The 20,103-nt window shown below is 43.7% G+C and overlaps 1 protein-coding gene across 1 annotated transcript in view; it reads left to right on the plus strand.

Moving 5' to 3' along the window:
* Nucleotides 1–20,103, plus strand: part of BAALC (BAALC binder of MAP3K1 and KLF4) — a 98,362-nt gene that overhangs the window by 65,392 nt on the left and 12,867 nt on the right. Inside the window, exon 2 of the mRNA XM_058564755.1 lies at nucleotides 17,196–17,362. Within this exon, the coding sequence (XP_058420738.1) occupies nucleotides 17,196–17,362 (167 nt within the window). The remainder of the gene's footprint in view (nucleotides 1–17,195; nucleotides 17,363–20,103) is intronic.

Raw genomic sequence — 20,103 nt, forward strand, 5'->3', positions numbered from 1 at the left:
CTTTCAGACTTATTGAGGTATAATTGACAAATGAAATTGTGAGATATTTAAGGTGTACAATGTGATTTGATATAATATGCATTGTGAAAGGATTCCTCCATCAAATTAACACATTCATCACCTCACATATTTACCCTCCTTTTTTGTGTGTGAGAACACTTAAGTTCTACTCTCTTAGCAAATTTCAGTTATACAATACAGTGTTATCAACTCTAGTCACCATGTTTTACATTAGATCCTCAGATCTTATTCATCTTATAATTGAAAGTTTGTACTCTTTTACCAGCCTCTCCCTATTTCCCCCACCCCCAGGCCCTGGCAACCACCATTCTATTCTCTGTTTCTATGAGTTTGACTTTTGTTTTAGATTCCACATATAAGTGATACTGTGCAGTATTTGTCTTTCTCTGTCTGGCTTCTTTGACTTAGCATAATGCCCTCCAGTTTCATCCATGTGGTCACAAATGGCAGGATTTTGGATGGGGTTAACTTTTGATGCACAACAAAACCTCTTTGAAATTCTCTGACTCTCAAATTTTCTCCCTAAATCTCTTTCCTTCCTCTTTTTCTCCCTGACACCACTCTTCTGCTTCCTATCTCTTCTCCACCTAAACCCTATTAAATAAATCAACTTAATGTCTCTCTTTTCTTTAACTTCTTGTCCACTGGTTAATTACTTGGATTCTTCAACCCAGAAGCAATCTGTGAGGTCATTCTCATAAACAAGAATCCTTTCTGCCTTTAAAAGATTGGGAGAGGTGGAGAGAGGTGAATTTAAGTTACCATGTTCCCTCTCCTGGAAGTAACTAAATTTTAAACCTTAGTGCTAATCATAGTGTAAAAGATATTGTCCCCTGGGTAAGAAATTTCAAGCATCAGTGGAAAGGAGGGAGCATTTTGGTGGCTGGGAACCCTTCCTCTTCTGCACAAGGTTGGCCCTGTGGGCCTTCCTTCCTGGAATCGAAGGCCCAGGGGTCAGGCCCTTGGCACCTTTCCAGAGCCACATCATCAAAGCTCCCCACTAGCGATGCAGCCATCTGTAGAGAGAGGAAAGGAAAGCCCAGTGTGACTCACTTCTCGCTTGTACCATCACCAGCCCCCAGGCAGCATTGCCCAGCCCTGTCACCAGCCCTTCCTGGAGCTGGGTTCAGGGTGACCTTCCTGAGCTGAGGTTGCTGGAGAGCTACTTTCGCCAGAGGGCTGTGACGTTCATGATGAGAAGCTGTCCCTCCTTCCTGTAGCACAGACCCCCAAAGGGCAAATGAAATCTGGCAAGACCAACAGTCCTGTCTTCACTTCGCACTCAGTCCTGAATCCTGGATGGACACCAGCCTTGACTGGGAGCCCCTGGGAGCCACAGCAACCTGAAGAGGTGTGTGGGGTGAGTGGCTGGAGGCTTATGATAGGGCTCTGTCAGGCCGATTTCACTGTTTGTGTGAGCTCCTGCTTCACTCCCTGATACCTCCACAGTAATGGGAACAGCAAGCATATTTGCACTTGTTTGCCCTGGAATTTCAGCCATTTGGTACATCAAGGGAGAAAACACTTAACACATAGAGGTCTACATGGCAGCTTCTTCTTGCAGTGATGATATTGGGTCTGGCAACCTGCCCAATGGCTCAAGACTCTTTCAACAAACATTTCTTGAAAGCCTCATATATGCCAGGCATGGTAGTGAACGAGATGGTCATGGTCTTTGTCTTCATGGAGCAACCAGACTAGTGGGGCAGGCGGGCGTGGAACAAAAAATACCAACAGCGATGAATGCTCCAAAGAGGAAGCATAAGGTGCTGTGGGAGGGGAACGGGGGAACCCATCCTGGTGTGAGAGAGGAGTCTGGGAAGGTCCCCCTTTGGAAGTCATGTTAAAGTTGAGACAGAGAATTAGCCAGGCCAAGGGGAGAGCATTCTGAGTAGAAGGGACAGTGTTGTAAAGGCAGTGAAGTGCCTTTAATGTCCAATAAGGCTGAAACATGGAGAACAGTGGGGAGAGCGTAAAAAAGCCGGAGGAGGCAAGAGAGCTCACAAAGAGCCTTGCAGGGCATGTAGGGATTTGGGACTTTATCCTAAAGGCATTGAGAAGTCGATGAAGGGGTGGGCGGAGATCAGATTCATAGTTCTAAAAGATTGTTCTGGCTGCCAAGGGGAGAATGGAATCCGCAGGCAGCCATCCCTTCTCCTCTTAGTTTGGCAGCCCCTATCTGTCCCCTTGACTGGATCACCAAGTGTCTGCAACACCCTGGTTTTGTGAGCTTCCCTGGAATTATTTTCCACCCCAGAGCAAGTGGCCATGATCCTGCGTGGAGTAAAGATTGCCCAAGACCAACTGGCTGCGCTCTGAAACGGGAGATGTTGAGTGCAGAAAATAAGCCTGGCAGTGGCTTCTGAGTATTAGGGGATGGATGATGAATCTTCAGTGGGTGACCCAGATGGCTGAGCACCTGGCAGGAGGTCTGAGGGGTAGAAAATGCACCTAGGTAGTTTAATTAAATACACTCATCTTCTCACTATCTGTACTTCAGTGTGACCTACTTGATTCTGCAGGCAAGTTACTTGGATTCTAAAGTATTCTAAAGATCTGCTCTACCCTGGAGGATTATCTTTAAAACAGCAAACCAAAAGCCTTTCATTTATTTAGATGACACCATACATCTCCTTGTTATTACCTAGCCCTGAAAAGGGAGAATATGATTGACTGTAGATCTTTTTTAAATGATGTGAGCAAACACAAATGCATGTGAAAGCAAAAGTTTTAGAGTCTGCCAGACCTGGGTGGAAGCCTGGAAAGACCTCAGGCAGGTTACTTAACCTCCCTGAACCGTGGTTTCTGAGGGGAAAAAAAAAAAAAGGAAGGTCATAACACCTACTTAACAAGGTTGGTGTGACAAAGAAGTGGAGTTGGGAATCAAACTCCAGCCCCATGCTCTTAGCTATCACTCATTTCAGGAGTCTTTCCATCTTGGTATCCTTAGCTCTGAGCAAGAGGCTGGCACTCAGCAGAAGCCCACAAATATGAGTTTCATTTCATTTCTTCTATTAACCTTCATGCCAACAATGCCTAGTTTTTCCTTTTAAACACTGCTCAAGAATCTTCTCCTCTGTGAGGACTACCCATGCCTGATTTCATTCATGTAAGTAACTCCCAAGTTCTTACAAACAACTGTAAATTGTTCCATCCACATTTAATGTTAGGGTACCCCAGTGAATATTACTGACTGCTCTACAGAGAGCCAGATATCCCATCTCTTTATTTTAAAATGGTTGAACATTCTTTGTGGAATAGGCTAATAGCAATGTATTCTTGTGTGTCGTTCTTGTTCTTGTCTTGTGTGTCATTATGTTTGATTACTATTTTTGATAGCATATTTGATGATTAAATGTAATCTAATAACTAAAAAATACTCTGGGTGGGTCCAAAGCCATTACTAATGAGAAGAGGCAGAATATGACATAGCTCTATTTTTAAAAAATCATTTTTATTTCACAAGTAATATATCAAAAAAGGAGAAATGTTACAGATAAGGTCCCATTAACTGCCCTCTGATCTTGGTCCCCTGCCTTTTCCCCAGAGACAGACATTGTTATCAATTTGTTGTGTGTACACACACACATACAAGCATATATATATATATTTATATATATATACGTGCACATATACGTACATAAAGATATATATATATGTATTACATACATATGTATGTATTCCCATACAAAAAATACAACAATAGTAACATAGTATGTAACGTAGTTTTTTTTCTTATGTAAATGCTATCGTTTGTACATATCTATTCTCTACTTGCTCCACTCATCATTATATATTGGGCTTCTATCTATATAAATCTTTATACTTTTAAATTGTTGTATAGAATTCCATAGTATAGGTAAAACACAATTTATTTAGTAATTACCAACTGATGAATGGCCACATTGATTCCATTTTCACTGTCACAGTGGTGGAAAGAACGTCCTCCACAGGCCTCTTTGTGCAGTGGTGAGAGGTTCTCTGAAATAGATACTGAGGGGTGGAATTGCTGAGTCATCATGGTGTGCACACTTGAAACTTGAGTAGGCTCTTCCAATTGTCCTCCAAAATAGTTCTATTTGCAATCCCACCAGTAATATGTGAGAGAACCCATTAACCCACACCCTTTCAACATTTAATATTATCAGGCTTCTTAACGTTTGCCATTCTGATGGGTAAGAAACGGTATCTTGTTATTTAAATTTTTCATGGCTCTATCTTTCAGTAATTCTTAAATAAGCTATTAAATTCCCGGTTAAATTACAGAAGCATAAAGGATTCGTGTAGGTAAGTGTTTGATATCCCCTAATAACAGCCCAGTGCTAGGCACAGGGTAGGCACTCATAGATGCTAAAGGATTGATTGATTGCTTTGCATAATTTTTAAATTTCAAGAATTAAAACAATTCCAATGACCTAATTCTCCTAATTCTGATTGACCCAAATATACTTCCTTTATGTAATAAAGATATATTACCTAATTTCTAATGTCCACCTAAGAGAACAATCTAGTACCAGCTGCAGCCAGCATGGAAAGAGCCTGCTGAAGAGGCAGGTTGTACTAAGCTCAGAAAATGTCAAGGAGTGAAAAAACAACCAGGAAAGCAGCTGCCACTTCCTTAAAGGGCTAACCACCCCAAAAGTGATTGAACCAAGGAATAACAGAAAACAAGGAGGAAAGTTGCATTGGAAGACTCTTTCCTTAAGCAAAAATTTCAGTGGCTAAGCAAAAGAGTCTAAAGGGCAGGCATGAAGCCTAGCATGGGGCCAGGCACCTTTGTAGCAGTGTTAGGGTGTCACCCCCCAGGTTGTTTTTAAATCCCTGACTGATTAGATCTGTCGACTTTGTGGAAAGAAGCCAGACCACAAGCGGGATACCTTGTCTGGACACGTAAGGAAGTGGGATAAGAATAAAAGTTCACAGTAAGCCTCCCCATCCAAGCAGAAATGGGGCCATGATGGGCAGGATTGCACCAGCCCCTGGAGGGGCCTCCTCCCACCCAGCTCCTGGGACTCTCTTCCCAGGCATCGGTTCGTCACTGTAGGAGAGGGCACTGCGTGTCAGGGTGCCCGGGACTGTTCAGGTAGACAATTCCCTGGAGAGGCAGTTTTAGCCTGAGTAAAAAGGTGGGCTCAGACTGGGTCACATGGAAGAGGAAGAGGGAGTTAGATACATAGATGGCTAAGATTTGTTGTCTTCTTTTTTTTATATAAATTCTGTAACTGTAGACTTATTGCCAAATTTGCTTTCTCTTTCTCCACACATGCTTTTTTTTTTTTTTTGAGGAAGATTGGCCCTGAGCTTACATCTGTTGCCAATCTTCGTATTTTTTTTTCTTCTCCCCAAAGCCCCCAGTACATAGTTGTATATCCTAGTCGTAGGTCCTTCTAGTTCTTCTCTGTGGGATGCTGCCTCAGCATGGCTTGATGAACGGTGAGTAGGTCCGTGCCCAGGATCCCAACAAGTGAATCCTGGGCCGCCGAAGCAGAACATACGAACTTAACAGCTGCGCCACCAGGCCAGCCCCTGTTGTCTTCTTAATATTCTCTGCCTTGCCTCACCCTCCATCTCTCACAGAGAATTGTGTCAATGGCAGTTCAAATTCTTATCTTCCTTCTCCCTCCAATGAGAGTTCAATCTTTGCCATCCATCTCCTAGTTTCCTCTCTGGTGCGGAATTTGGGGACTCAGTAGAGACTAGGAGAAGCAGGAAGAAGAAGAAGGGAGGCAGACGGAGGATTTAGCTGAGAGCCTGCGCCCCTACTGGACTATAAGCCTTAGGTGTAGCCCCAGCACCCACTAGTGCCTGGCACGTAGTAGGCACTGAATAAATATTTTTCAAATGATTGGCTAATTGAAAGACAAATGATAAAAGAACAAGTGATCTATGATAAGGAAGAAGCAGATGAAGGAGGAATGAAGCTGAGTAGAAATCTTGATAGATAAAGGGGAAAGTGGAATAGTATTATGGTATAATCTCATTTCTTAAAATCTATATTTCTGTGTCTATGCATTGAAAGAAGTTTGAGGACACAGTAGGCCAAATGTCAACTAACAGTTATCCGTGGTTGATAAGATTATGGATAATTTTCATTTTCTTATTTTTTTATTACCAGTAAAGTTTTCTACATAAAACATCTATTTCTTATACAAGAAAAATATAAACATGATTTTATAAAAGGAAAAGCAAGGTGTTAGGGGCTGAATTGTGTCTCATCAAAATTCATATGTGGAAATCCTAACTCCCAGTACCTCTGAATGTAACTGTGTTTGGAGATAGGCCCTTTAAAGAGGTAATTAAGGTAAAGTGAGGTCATATGTGCGGACCCTATGCAATATGACTGGTGTCCTTCTAAGAAGAGGCGGTTAGGACACAGATACACAGAGGGAAGACCATGTGAAGACCCAGGAAGATGGCCACCTACAAGCCAAGGAGAGAGGCCTCAGAAGAAACCAGCCTTGTTGACACATTGATCTCGGGCTTCTAACCTCCAGAATGTGAGAAAATAAGCTTCTGTTGTTTAAACCACCCAGTCTGGGGGCCGGCCCGGTGGCGCAAGCGGTTAAGTGCGCGCTCCGCTGCGGCGGCCTGGGGTTCGCAGGTTCGGATCCCGGGCGTGCACCGATGCGCTGCTTGTCAGGCCATGCTGTGGAGGCATCCCATATAAAGTGGAGGAAGATGGGCACGGATGTTAGCCCAGGGCCAGTCTTCCTCAGCAAAAAAAGAGGAGGCTTGGCAGATGTTAGCTCAGGGCTGATCTCCTTACAAAAAAAAACCACCCAGTCTGTGTACTTTGTTGGGGCAGCCCTGGCAAACTCATACACAGGTAGACATTTTAAAAGTTTAAAAGCATCATTCAAGGGGAGACGAAAAGGTAAAGGGAAGAGCATCAGTGAAGTGTTTTGAGCAATTTCGGAGGAAGGATCTGGAAAAGCAATATTGCATACCTTCGAAACAGTAAGATAGGAAGCACATTTGGTGGGTGAGAGAGCTAAATTTTTATTACAGGGTTGGGATGGCTGCACAATAATTAACACAGAGATATGGTGGGTACCCGCCCAGGAGAATCTGCTCTGTGGTGATCTGGGGACAGAGGTGGAAGCTTCAAGGAAGGGAGGTGCCACTGAGGGGATCAAAGGGAGAAAGGGAAGGGTAAGTAAGCCCTCAGAGAAAACACACAGATTCTAACGGTATCAGTATGGAGAAGAAAAATAAGATTTTGATTTTTCCTTTTGACTGCCTCCCAGTTCATTAGCTTGTTTGTTGTCTCCTGTGTGTCTCTTTGGGGAGAGGAGAATTCGCGCCTGATTGCACCAAGGACAGACAGGACTCTCTGTGCTTCCTCTTGTGGTCCTCCAGTTCCAGCTGTTGCTCTCAGCAGGCATCTTTCTTGCAGGCTGCTGGCTACCGCGGGGAAGCTGCTTTCACCAGCACCCCCCACAGCCAATGGCAGATGCGACAGGCTGGCGATTCACTCAGGGAGCAGTGGCCTTCCAATGCCCTGCTAGTCAGAACCCATGGCCTTTGGGGACTGCGTTGCCCTTATAGACTGTACAGGTTCATTAGTCAGTCTCTCTCCCCAGCCATTGCTGTTCAAGTCTGAATGTGCTTCTTTATTTTCTTTAGTCAGTATAACATTCCAAAATGTGTTGCTCACCATTTTTTAAATTATAGCTTTATTGAGCTATAATTCACATACCATACAATTGGCCTGTTTAAAGGGTACAATTAAATGGTTTTTTGGATATTCTCAGAGTTGGGCAACCATCCCCACAATTTTAGAACATTTTCGTCGCGTTAAAAAGAAATCCTGTATCTATTAACAGTCATTCCTCATCTCCCCCCAACAACCCTAGCTCCAGGCAACCACTAATCTACTTTTCTGTCTGTAGATTTGCCTATTTGTGGATATTTCATATAAATGGAATCATACAATATGTGGCCTTCTGTAACTGGCTTCTTTCACTTAGCATGTTTTCAAGGTTTATCAGTGTTGTAGCATGTATCAGTACTTCATTTTGTTTATTGCCAAATAATATCCTGTTGTATATATAGACCATATTTTCTTTGTCCATCCATCAGTTGATGGGTATTTGGGGCGTTTCTACTTTTTGGCTATTATGAATAATGCTGTTATGAACATTCATGTACAAGTCTTTGTGTGGACATAGGTTTTCATTTCCCTTGGGTATCTACCTCGGAGTGGAATTTCTGGGTCATATGGTAACTCTGTGTTTAACTTTTGACACGGACTGATTTCTAAAGTGGCTGCACCGTTTTACAGTCCCACCAGCAGTGTATGAGGGTAGCAAATTCTCCACATCTTTGTCAACACTTGTTATTATCTGTCTTTTTTATTACAGCCATCCCAGTGGGTTTGCAGTGGTATCTCATTGTGGTTTTGATTTTTATTTCCGTGCTAGCTAATGATGTTAAACATCTTTTCACGTGCTTATTGGCCATTTGCATATCTTTTTTGGAGAAATGTCTATTCCAGTCCTTTGCCCATGTCTTAATTGTATTGTCTGTTTATTATTGAGTTATAAGACTTCTTTGAGAGTAAGAGTCTCTGATCAGATATATAATTTGCAAAAATTTTCTCCCATTCTGTGAATTGTCCTTTAACTTTCTTCATGGTGTCCTTTGAAGCACAAAAGTTTTAAATTTTGATGATGTCCAATTTATCTATTTTTTGTTATTGTTGCTTGTGCTTTTGGGGTCATTTTTAAGGAACCATCGCCTAATCCAAGGTCATGAAGATTTGCACCTATGTTTTCTTTTAAGTGTTTTATAGTTTTAGCCCTTACATTTAGATCTTTGATCTATTTTAAGTTAATTTTTGTGTATGGTATGAGGTAGGGGTCCAATTTCATTCTTTTGCGTGTAGATATCCAGCTGTCCCTGCACGCTTGTTGAAAAAACTATTCTTTCCCTGTTGAATTGTCTTGGCACCCTTGCCCAAAATCAATTGACAATAAATGTAAGGGTTGCTCACCATATTTTAAGACTTTTCTTATATTAACCATACAAGAAGTCACATTTCAGCTTCTTACACATATTGTGTGCTCAAAAATTACTCATTATATTGAAGAAATCATAGACACCTTCCCATTCTAGTTCATTTTGAAAAATGAGGAGACAAATTCTCGGTAAGTGGCTGGGTAATTGCAGTTTATTTAATTTTATACCTCAGGCCAAACAAAATTATCATCAGCTGTGTGTTCACGGCCTGAGCCCAGACAATGTTTGATGAGCCAGAGTTTCATCTGATGTGACATTGGGAGATTCTTCCCAAATAGACCGCTAATGTCTTATACATTGGTTTTTGGTCATTGAGGGAAATGACTTGCAGGGAGTTTCGGTGACTTTGGACACACTCTGTGACGCCTTCACCAAGGAAAGCCAGGTGCTTAGGTTAAGGAGGAAGTGCCCCTTGGCCTGCTCTCCATGTGGCTTCCAGTTATCGTTTTTCATTTCTATACTCTGCCCCCCCTCCCAGCTCCATTTCCAAAATAGCAAGAAACTATGGCAAGAAGTCCTTGGTTGCAATTTATCAGCAAGGTTTGGACACAGCTGTTTCCTGTCTTTTGGCAAAGTCAGTGATTTGGCTTGTCTTCTGGATGGAGTGAAAATTTGTGAAGGGTGTCATAAAAAGACATACCCTAGGGGCACACAAATGTCTCTCAATTTACTACTACAGAATTCACTGTGGAAAGAAATCTAGACGGCCATTTTGCATGCAACCGTCAAAACTAGCATGAGTGTCCATCTTTATGTCAGGAGCCTCAAAGTGCAGTCTTTAGAATTCCCTGCCTCAGAATCACTGAGGATGGAGTGGGGTGGAGGGTACTTGTGAAAATGCATATTCCTGGGCCCCTACTCACTCACAAGTTCTGGAGGTTGGATATAGGGATCTGCATTTTAACAGACACCTCAGGTGGGTCTCGTGCACACTAAAATTTGAGAACTGCCTACTTGTGAGTTTTTCCTTGAAGGAAATGTAAATACTTGCTAAGACCATAAGCAGTGGAAACATACAGAACCTGGGTTAAACCTGTTTCTTCTGTAAAATAAGGGTGTCTCTCATCTCCCAGGTTTGAGAGGGGTGGCATGGAGTGGAGAGGCAGATGGAGCTCAGGGTCTAGTACAATGCAGCTCTCACAACAACATCCCCCGAGTCTGGGGCACTTGATGCCCAGTAGAGTTGCCAGATAAAATTCAGGACACCCACTTAAACTTGAATTTCAGAAAAACAACAATAATCTTTTAGTATAAGTGTGGCAGCAGTGCTGAGGCCAGTTTCCAGGGTCTAGGTGTTGGTGGGACAAGGTCTGTGGAAGGATTAGGACATTGTTCCTTGATAGATCGCCTCTGGCCCTCCCAGAAAGTCTAGAAGCTTCACAGATCATTTAAATGAATCACTTTTCTACGTTAATTCACTGGAGTCCATTTCTGTTGCTTGCAGCTAAGAACCCTAACTGACACAGCATCTGTAACTCCTTCCTCAACAACTTACCATCTGTCCTGTTTCCACCACTCCTCTGAGCTCTCCCTCAAATCATCAGGAGCCTCCTAATTGCACAACATCTTGGGCTTTTCTTGGTTCTGTACCCTCTTCTGCTGGAGGAGTGTATAGAGGACTCAGTGCACCCGTGGCAACACGGCAGGGAGGGAGCCAGAGGAATGCAGACCCCTCCTCTCTATAGCTAGTGATGCAAACTCATTGGCAAACTCAACTAGAAGCCAGTGGGCAAGGGAGCCTGTTGACATAGAGTATTCAGGTCACTATCCTGGGACACAGAGCAGGGTGGAGAGGAGGGGAGAGTGAGTGTAGAGGGGCAGAAGGAATATATGCAGCATGCAGGGTATATATGCTGTCTTAGGTTCTGTTCTCTAGAAGCAAAACCTGAGATGGGGATTTTATGCAAGTGACTCTTGGAGACACTCCTGGGAGGACAACTGTGTGAGGGAGGGAGTGAGGGAAACAGGATGGGCCAGGGGAAGGAGCTGAGCAAAGATGTGGTTTCAGAATTAGTTTAGCCTCAGCCTGATCCCATGGGTTGCTTTGGAGCAAAGAGACAGAAATTGTCCCACTCAGAGGCAAGGGGTCTGGGCTGTTGTACACACACCCCCTACACACACACACACACAATTTTAGTCAGTCATTGACCATGGGCTGCCCCTGGCATAACTGGCCAGGCTCTCCTGGTGAGAGGGCTACCTTCAGCCAAGGGCAAGCCTTAGGAGAAGGGGGCAGGTGTGAGCCATTAGCCACCAACATCCATCGCAGCTGGGGGATGGGTGCAGGGCTCAGGTCAGTGGACCTGGGTGGGCACCAGTAGCATCTGCTGGAAGGACATGCATCTCCTTGTTAACAGGGGATATCTCTGGGTGATGAGGTAAAAAAAATTTTTTTTTTTTTTGTAGTTTACAAGTTTTCCAGCCTTGAGTCTATGATTTCTGGAACTAGAAGATACTAGTTAAATGAAATCCGTGCAGCAAAATCACCTGGTTTATTGAAGGCAGAAGTAACAGTAAATGACCCCATACTCCTGACCCCCTCCAGTGACCTCAGCACACTGCGCAGCTGACCCCTGCTCACTGTTTGGCAGTGTTAACCCCAAGCCCAGCCCTGGTTCTCTGCTTGTCATCAGAGCTTCTCTGCTTGTTTATCAGGCCCAGTGGGCCAGACGTTTAGCCCTTAACAGGTGTTGATTGTGTGACTTGTAAACCAAGAATGTAACTAATGTGGCTAATGGAGGGGGGCACCATGAGGAGACAAGGCAGCTGGTGTTGGACCATAAATAATAATAAGTACAATGTATGTGCCAAATACTGTGAACCTTTATATATTGTCTCGTTTAATCCTTACAACAGCCCCAGGCAGTAGGAATTGTTGTTCCCATTTACTAGATGAGGAAGTCCCTGGATTGGGGATTAAGAAACCTGAGTTCTAATTTTTGTTTCGCCACCAATGAAAACTAAAAACACTGGACCAAATGAGTGATTTTTCAAACTGTTTCTAGGAAGCCTGAGGCTTAGCAGAGATGCTCAGGGAATGGATGGGCTGCTGAGAGGGAAGGACTGGACATTTGTACCTCAGCCACAGCAGCTCTGCCCGATCTCTAAGTGTTGGCAGGACCAGCTTCATGGGTGTGTGACAGTGCAGCCACACAGGGCCTGCTGGGCTCAGAAGGGGCCCTGTACTTAGGATTTAATGCTCTGCAGGTGCCATCTTGAAATTCTTAACAATTTTATCTTTGAATTTGTGTTTTGTAAGTGAAATCCTATGGGACAAAGAAGCATATGCCAGGGGCTTGGAGCTCTGACTCATGATCAGTTCCACTTCCTGTTGTGTATCCGCCTCCCTGGGATGTGTTCTCCACTACTTGCTCTTGGCTTCTGGTGCCTCAACCCCTCCTTCCTGCCTTGCCACCCTCCTCCTGGCTCAGCAACTGGATTGCATTGTGGGGTGGGAAGGGAAGGGAGCTGTGTTCCCTGTCCTCTAACCCCCACAGGGTCCTGGCCGTGGGCATGGGGAGAATTGGGGTCAGATGCATGTCTTGAAGTGTCTCAGAATGGGACAAGGTGGTGGCCATCCCCACCCAGGCTGGAAGCACCATGGTGGATTCAGGGTGGATGGCTCAGTAGGGCCTCTTACCCACCCTCAACCCAGGTACCAAGTCCTGACCCACATATAAAATGGTAACATTTGTATGGTCCACTGAGATAAACAGCCAAGGTAGCACCGGCTAGCCTTGAGTCCCACTCAGCAGCCCCAAGGGCTGAAGGCAGTTTCACCCTAGATTTAGGTAAGCCGGGTCTCTGCCTCGGTCTTGTGCTTAGAGACCCCCTCTTCTAACCCCCCTTGGCCCCACCTTTCCCCACAGAGCAAGTTATCCAGGGGCCAAGGGGACATACCTCCCAAAGCCCCCAGCCCTCCTTCAGGACCAGTTGCTTTTCTCCCCTGTCCATCACAGACGAGTATGTGGTCCTACCGTGCCAGACTCATACACAGCTCACACCACTTGTGACTTACCACGTGAGTTTGACAGCACCAGAACTGGTCTATACCCTATTCAATCAGAGAAGTTCAAACAAAGTTCACCCTTGGATTTCCAGCAATGTCAAGTTGCTATAGAAATTTCTAAATGCTTGCATACTTATCCCACAGCAGACCGTAAAAACAGTTTTGTTCCTGGACCATACTGAGAAGCTCTGTTCTAGACTCTTCTGTGGGTGCTGGGACCCTGGAATTACCAGCCCAAATCACACCAAGCCTGCTTCCAGGGTCTTATAGGCCTCTTCTCCTGATCCATTCTCCAAGTGTGCACTCTCCTAGGCCAAGAGGCAGCTGTTTGCAGGGAGCAGTGGGGATGGAGATTGAATGTGTGTGCTGGGGTGTCCATATACATGCACCCCTTTTGGGACGGAGGGGGGATGGGACGAAAAGGGAGCCAGTCTGCTGACTGGTGGAGGAAGCGGGACACAAAGATTTGGGGCAAGCCCCACTGAAGGAGTCCATTTCTCTGCACATCTGGAACCCATACACAATGCCCCAACATACTATGGCCTGCCAATCAGGAAGCTCTGGACCAGGCATTTTCTGTTGTGACTTTCAATGTTCGACTTCTGATTTCTATTCCATGGCACAGTTGAACGCCTCTTAGCATTTTGCAGAGCAGGTGGGTGACGTGTGGACATGTGTGTCCTTTGGATCACTGCGTCCTCAGCTGTGTTGGGACTGCAGCCTCATCAGCTCTGATTAGTCAACCACTCCTCCCTTAGTATATCAATTATACCGTGCTTCTCATGCCTGCTTCATGGCAAATAATTTCTCAACACTCTGGGAAAGGGTTTTGTTTGTTTTCCTTAAGTCTGATTAAAATCAAACCCAGGCTAACACCCCAAAGGAAGATAGGCAAATGACTTGACAATTTAAGAAAACTCCACACAATTAGCCAATAGTATAATATCTTTAGTAAATCAAGACATGTAAATCCAAGCAATGAGATACTTTATTTTACCTCTTAAGTTGGCAAACATGAGAAACAAAAAAGAAAATATTCAGTATTTGTGAGTTTGGAGAATATTGCCATTTCATGTACTGTTGGCAGACAGGGAATAGGGTAATTGGAGAAAGATTTACAGAGGTAAATTTGGTAATATATTTTGGCAATAAAAGACTTTAAATGTACATATTCTTTGAAATCTTGAAGACATTGTTCCATAGTTTTCTGATAGCCAGTAAATTGGCTTTTCATCAGCCATGGGGTTGCTGATGAAAGTCTGATGTGAATCTCATTCTTGATTTTTTTCTTGCCTCTTCTGAAGCTTTTCTTGTTATCAGTGGTGTTCTGAAATTTCACTAAGATCTGTCTCGGTTAGGCTTTTATTTTTATTTATCCTGCCAAGCACTTAGTAGGCTATTTCAATCTGAGGTTTCATGTCTTGCTTCAGTTCTGAGAAATGCTATTATTTCTGTGAATATTGCTTCCCCTCAATTTTCTCTACTCTCTCTTTGTAGAACTGTTATTTGATTAAGGTATAATTTCTGGATTTTTATTCTGTGTTTCCTAATATGTTTTTCATTCATCCACTTACCCCTTTGTGCTACCTTCCAGAAGAATTCCTTGGCTTGCTTTTCCAGTTCACTAAGTTGCTCTTTATCTATCCTGCTATTCAGCTTCTTGTTGATTTTTTTTTCCCATTCATTTCAACAGTTAAAATTATTATTTCAAGTACCTCTAATTGAAACTTTTTTGGTCATTCTTGTCTTCATCTTGTGGTTATATTATCTTTCCTCATTTTTCTGAGCAGATCAATTACGTAAAATATTAAATATTTAAAATAATTTAATTATTTAAAATTTTCTGCTGCATACCATATTAATTCCACTTCCTTTGGGGTCTCCATTGTAGAGTTTGTTGTCACTCTTTCATGGTGTTGGCCTTCCCCAATGTTTGTTTATTCTTGTTTTTGTACTAATTTTATTAACTGAAATTTTCTGTTAGAATGTTAGCTGCATCTATTTAACAAGCCCACTTGGAAGGCAGGGATGAAAACTTCTGTCGGCCTAACTCTTGGCACTGTTTTCAGAAAGCCAGCCTTCTTGGCAGGAATTTTCTCTTTCTCTCGGGTGTCACCAGCCCCTAAGAGCATTGCCCCTCTCTCTGAGTCAAGCCCTTACCTGTACTGTTTCTACTCAAAACATTTCTGATACCAAATATGTGGGATTCTTTTTTTCCTACATGAACCGATTCTCCAACCCTCCACACACCGACTGCGTGTACTACAATTCAATTCACGTCTGACACTAACTTTGTGTAGTTAGTGCAGACCCCATAGGTTAAGGGCTCCGTTCCACAAGACTGCCCCCCACTTCAGATGCCAGTTGTGGGTCCCAGATTGCCACTTGTACTTCTGACCAACTGGCTATAAGTCGGAATTCCTGTGTCCCCTCCTCAGGGTTCGATAATTTGCTAGAATGACTCACAGAACTCAGGAACACTTCATTTAAATTTATCAGTTTATTGTAAAAGATATTATAAAAGATGTAAATAAACAGCCAGATGAAGAGATACATAGGGCAAGGTCCAGAAGAGTCCCAAGTGCAGGAGCTTCTGTCCCCATGAAGTTGAGGACAGAACTCCCAACACATGGATGCTTTAACCAACATGGAAGCTCCCTAAACGTGTCATTAAGGGTCTTTTTATGGAGGTTTCATCATGTAGGCATAATTAATTATTAACTCAGTCTCCAACCCCTCTTTCCTCCCCAGACGTTGGAAGGTGGGGATGAAAGTTCCAAGCTTCTAATCAAAGTTAGGTCTTTCTGGCCACCAGCCCCCATCCTGAAGCTATCTAGGGGCCCACCAAGAGTTGCCTCATTAGAACAAATGGTGCTCCTATCATTCACAAAATTCCAAGGGATTTAGGAACTCCATGTCATGAACTGAGAGAAAAGACCAAATATTATAACAAAAGATGCTCCTGTCACCCCAATCACTCAAGAAATTACAAGGGTTTTAGGAGCTTTGTGCCAGGGCTCCTGGCACATCAGGATGAAGACCAAATCTTCATCAGAGATGAAGAGAAAATATATATTTCTTATTGTACCATAGTGTCCCACCCTCACAGACTGCTCCATCATTGCTGACTGGCCTCAGCTGGTGGAGAATGGCCAACCTGGCTCCCCCAGCCTCCCTGACTATCTCAGAGCTTCTGCCCACTTCTTATATTCCACCTGGTGCTCCTCCTCATGCTTCCTGGGCCACCTTTTCTCTTTTCAGTCAGATATTCTTCATCCATGAATTCTTCACTATAGTCTTCCTCTTGCCTTTCAGTGAGGCTATTTATATAAACTTCATTCCGTCATTTCTTAGCATTTGTTATGGGAGGGACGCATGCTCAGTCCAACACCTTGAAATGGAATTATGTAAAAAAAACTCTGTATAACCTTCAAAACAGTAATGCTGCTTCTAGGAATTTATTGTAAGGAACTAATTAAGAATAAAGCTTTAACCACAAGGAGTTTCATCACAGTAACATTTATTATGAAAAAGTGAAAACAAATTCCAATGAGAGGGGATTAGTTGAATAAATGGTGACACATCCATACAGCGGCAGACTATGTGTAAAAAATAAAATGGATGGATGGGCCTGGAACGTATTATGTTAAGTGAAATAAGCCAGAAAGAGAAAGACAAACACTGTATGATCTCACTCATATGTGGAATATAAACCAACACATGGACAGAGAAAACTGTACTGTGGTTACCAGGGGCAGTGGGGGTGGGGGTGGAGGGTGGGCACAAGGGGTGAAGGGAGTCATATATATGGTGATGGACAAACAAAAATGCACAACCCAAAATTTCACAATGTTAAAAACCATTAAAACATCAATTAAAAAAAATAATAATAAAATAAAATGGCATGGAGAAATATCATTGGTATATTATTAAGTAAAAATTTCAGGTAACAAAGTTATTTTAAAATCTCATTTTAGTAAAAAAACACACATGTTCTTATAGAAAAGGGTAGCTCTGCATGGTGGGATTTCTGTTGACTCTTACTTCTTCCTTTTGGCTATCTTTTTTCCCACACGCCTGGGGCATGTTTCCAGCAACAGCCACGTGCAGGACTCTGGTGCCATCCTCTGCTTCCCTCCCCTAGGCGCGCTGGAAGAGGCACTGTCCTCCAGTGGTGTGCCGCGATCTACAGCCCCAGGCGGATTATCCAACCCAGAGAAGAAGATGAGCTGTGGGACCCAGTGCCCGAATCCCCAGAGCCTCGGCTCGGGCCCTCTGACCCAGAAGCAGAATGGCCTTCGGACCACGGAGGTAAGTGGCAACCGCAGAACTGACCTGAGACCGGAGAAAGGGGGGGAAGCTTGCTTCAGGACAGAGCCAGGCTGAGACTGTACCCAGGGAAGGAGCAGTGGCGGCTTGCCTTGCCAGTGGAAATTATCCTCCCCACTCATGTAAAATAGCACTCATGCAAAATAGCAAGACCTCACCCCAATACTTGTCTCGAAAGTTGCTGTGTTTTGTTGAATCAGTGGAAATGGGTTGTTGATATTTGCACTCTAAAGGAAGTATGTGTTTGCTTTGTTCAAGGATCTCCCCTTTTTTTTTTATTGTGAAATTTTTGTTGTACGTTATTGTTTACCAGTCACCATATAAGTGCATCCCTCCACCCCTTGTGCCCACCCCCTACCCCCCTAGCCCCTGGTAACCACCAAACAGTTCTATCTGTGCTTGTGTTGGTTTATCTTCCACATATGAGTGAAATCATGCCGTTTGTCTTTCTCTTTCTGGCTTATTTCACTTAACGTAATACCCTCCAGGTCCATCCATGTTGTTGCAAATGGGACGATTTTGTCTTTCTTTATGGCTGAGTAGTAGTCCATGGTATATATATACCACATCTTCTTTATCAATTCAGCAGTCGAGGGACACCTAGGTTACTTCCACATCTTGGCTATAGTGAATAATGCTGCAATGAACATAGGGGTGCATGAGCCTCTTTGGATTGTTGATTTCAGGTTCGTTGGGTAGATACCCAGTAGTGGGATAGCTAGATCATAAGTTATTTCTATTTTTAATTTTTTGAGGAATCTCCATACAGTTTTCCATAGAGGCTGCACCAGTTTGCATTCCCACCAGCAGTGGATTAGGGTTCCCATTTCTCCACAGTCGCTCCAGCATTTGTTGCTTTTTGTCTTGGTGATTATAGCCATTCTAACGGGTGTAAGGTGATATCTTAGTGTGGTTTTGATTTGCATTTCCCTGATGACTAGTGATGTTGAGCATCTTTCCATGTGCCTATTGGCCATCTGTATATCTTCTTTGGAGAAGTGTCTGTTCATTTCCTCTGCGCATTTTTTGATTGGGTTGTTTGGTTTTTTGTTATTCAGTTGTGTGAGTACTTTATATATTATGGAGATTAATCCCTTGTCAGATATATGGTTTGCAAATATTTTTTCCCAGCTGGTGGGTTCCCTATTCATTTTGATCCTGGTTTGATTTGCCTTATAGAAGCTCTTTAATCTGATGAAGTCCCACTTGTTTATTTTTTCTTTTGTTTCCCTTGACTGAGTAAACATGGAATTCAAGAAGATCCCTTTATGGCTGATGGCGAGTAGTGTACTACCTGTATTTTCCTTGTCGGGGGAAGAGGGAGAATCTCCCTCTGCCCTTTCCCTTAAGGTTCTTCTGGCTGGCCAAATAATCAACAAGACAGGTTAGCAGGAGAAAATAATACCAAGTTTAATAACAGTATACATGGGAGAAACTCAGAAATGAGCAACTCGTCCCTCTGTCTAAGCTGCTTGCTTAAGTATTGCAGCTAAAGGCGAAGGAACGTGTTGGGAGTGGGTAGTGGCCTGGGACTTCAGAGGGCAGAAGGACAATTCTTTTCAGGGTCATCTATTGATAATTTGGTCAGGGAGAGATAGAGTTTTTTGATAAAAGGGGCTTGGTGCCCCTCCCATTGCAACATCTATTTTACATTATCTTTATAGCCATCATGATAGAAGATCTGTTCCAGGAATGAGCCACCATGCCAGATTCTCTAGGCAGTTAGTGGGGGAGGTCAAATATCCTTATTGTCTTCAGCTCAAAATAATCCGCATACCAGAGCGGTGCTTCCTGGGGCAGCTTGCCCTGAGCACCATCATCCTCCAGGAGTTTTATAGTTTCAGGTCTCACCTTCGGGTCTTTGATCCATTTTGAGTTAATTTTTGTGTATGGAAAGATCTCCCTTTCTGTCGCAGCTCTCACCATCTTGATAGTGAGGACTGTGCTGGTTACAGGAACCAGTCTTTGTTGGCCAGTCTCAGAGGTTGGCAGGATGAGGAGTACACGGGGAAGGAGAGAGAAGACCAGTGTGGTAGGAAACAAACTTGGCATTTTACCTGGACCCTCCAACCAAATGGGCAGTGGGAGGGCCCCCAGGAGGGCCTCTCATTGCAGAATGTGGTGGCAGCATCACCCCCAGACTATTGCTGGTGGAAAGGAGGCAGGGCTATGGCATTCCTGGACCTAGTGGGTATCTTTTCCTGTCCTTTCTTTTCTCCCAGAGCTGTTGTTGGGAGTGCTCCTCTTGCTGCCCCTGCCTCCTTCCATGGGAACGAATGCCCTTAGTAGGCCAGGTCAAGGGTCTGCAGTCTCTTCCTCCCTCCCACTTCCTCCTCTTCCCTGTGCCCCACGTCCCTTCAAAATTCACTGCTTACCCGAAGCTCCAAACCCATATTTCCCCCTCTACTCTGTCAGGACAATGCCACCTGCTTTCCGAGGGAACATCTGGTTATGTAATGATGGAATTCTTGCTCACCTCAGTGAGCTTTGGTCAGAAAACCTGTCGCAAATTCAGCTTTAATGCTCATTAACTAAGTGGCCTTGCAGGAGTCACTTAATCTCTCAGAGTCTTAGGTTCCTTTTCCACACAATAGGAATGATACCAAAATGAGAGAACAGATGGGCCTGCTCTTTGTAAACTGAGAAGTGCTGTAAGAAAGGCAGCAAGGATTAACAGGGGATGGTTAGCACACAGCACCATAACCCAATTAAATGAAACACTG

This window comes from Diceros bicornis, chromosome 21, assembly GCF_020826845.1.
Source record: "Diceros bicornis minor isolate mBicDic1 chromosome 21, mDicBic1.mat.cur, whole genome shotgun sequence".
Lineage (NCBI taxonomy): Eukaryota > Metazoa > Chordata > Mammalia > Perissodactyla > Rhinocerotidae > Diceros > Diceros bicornis.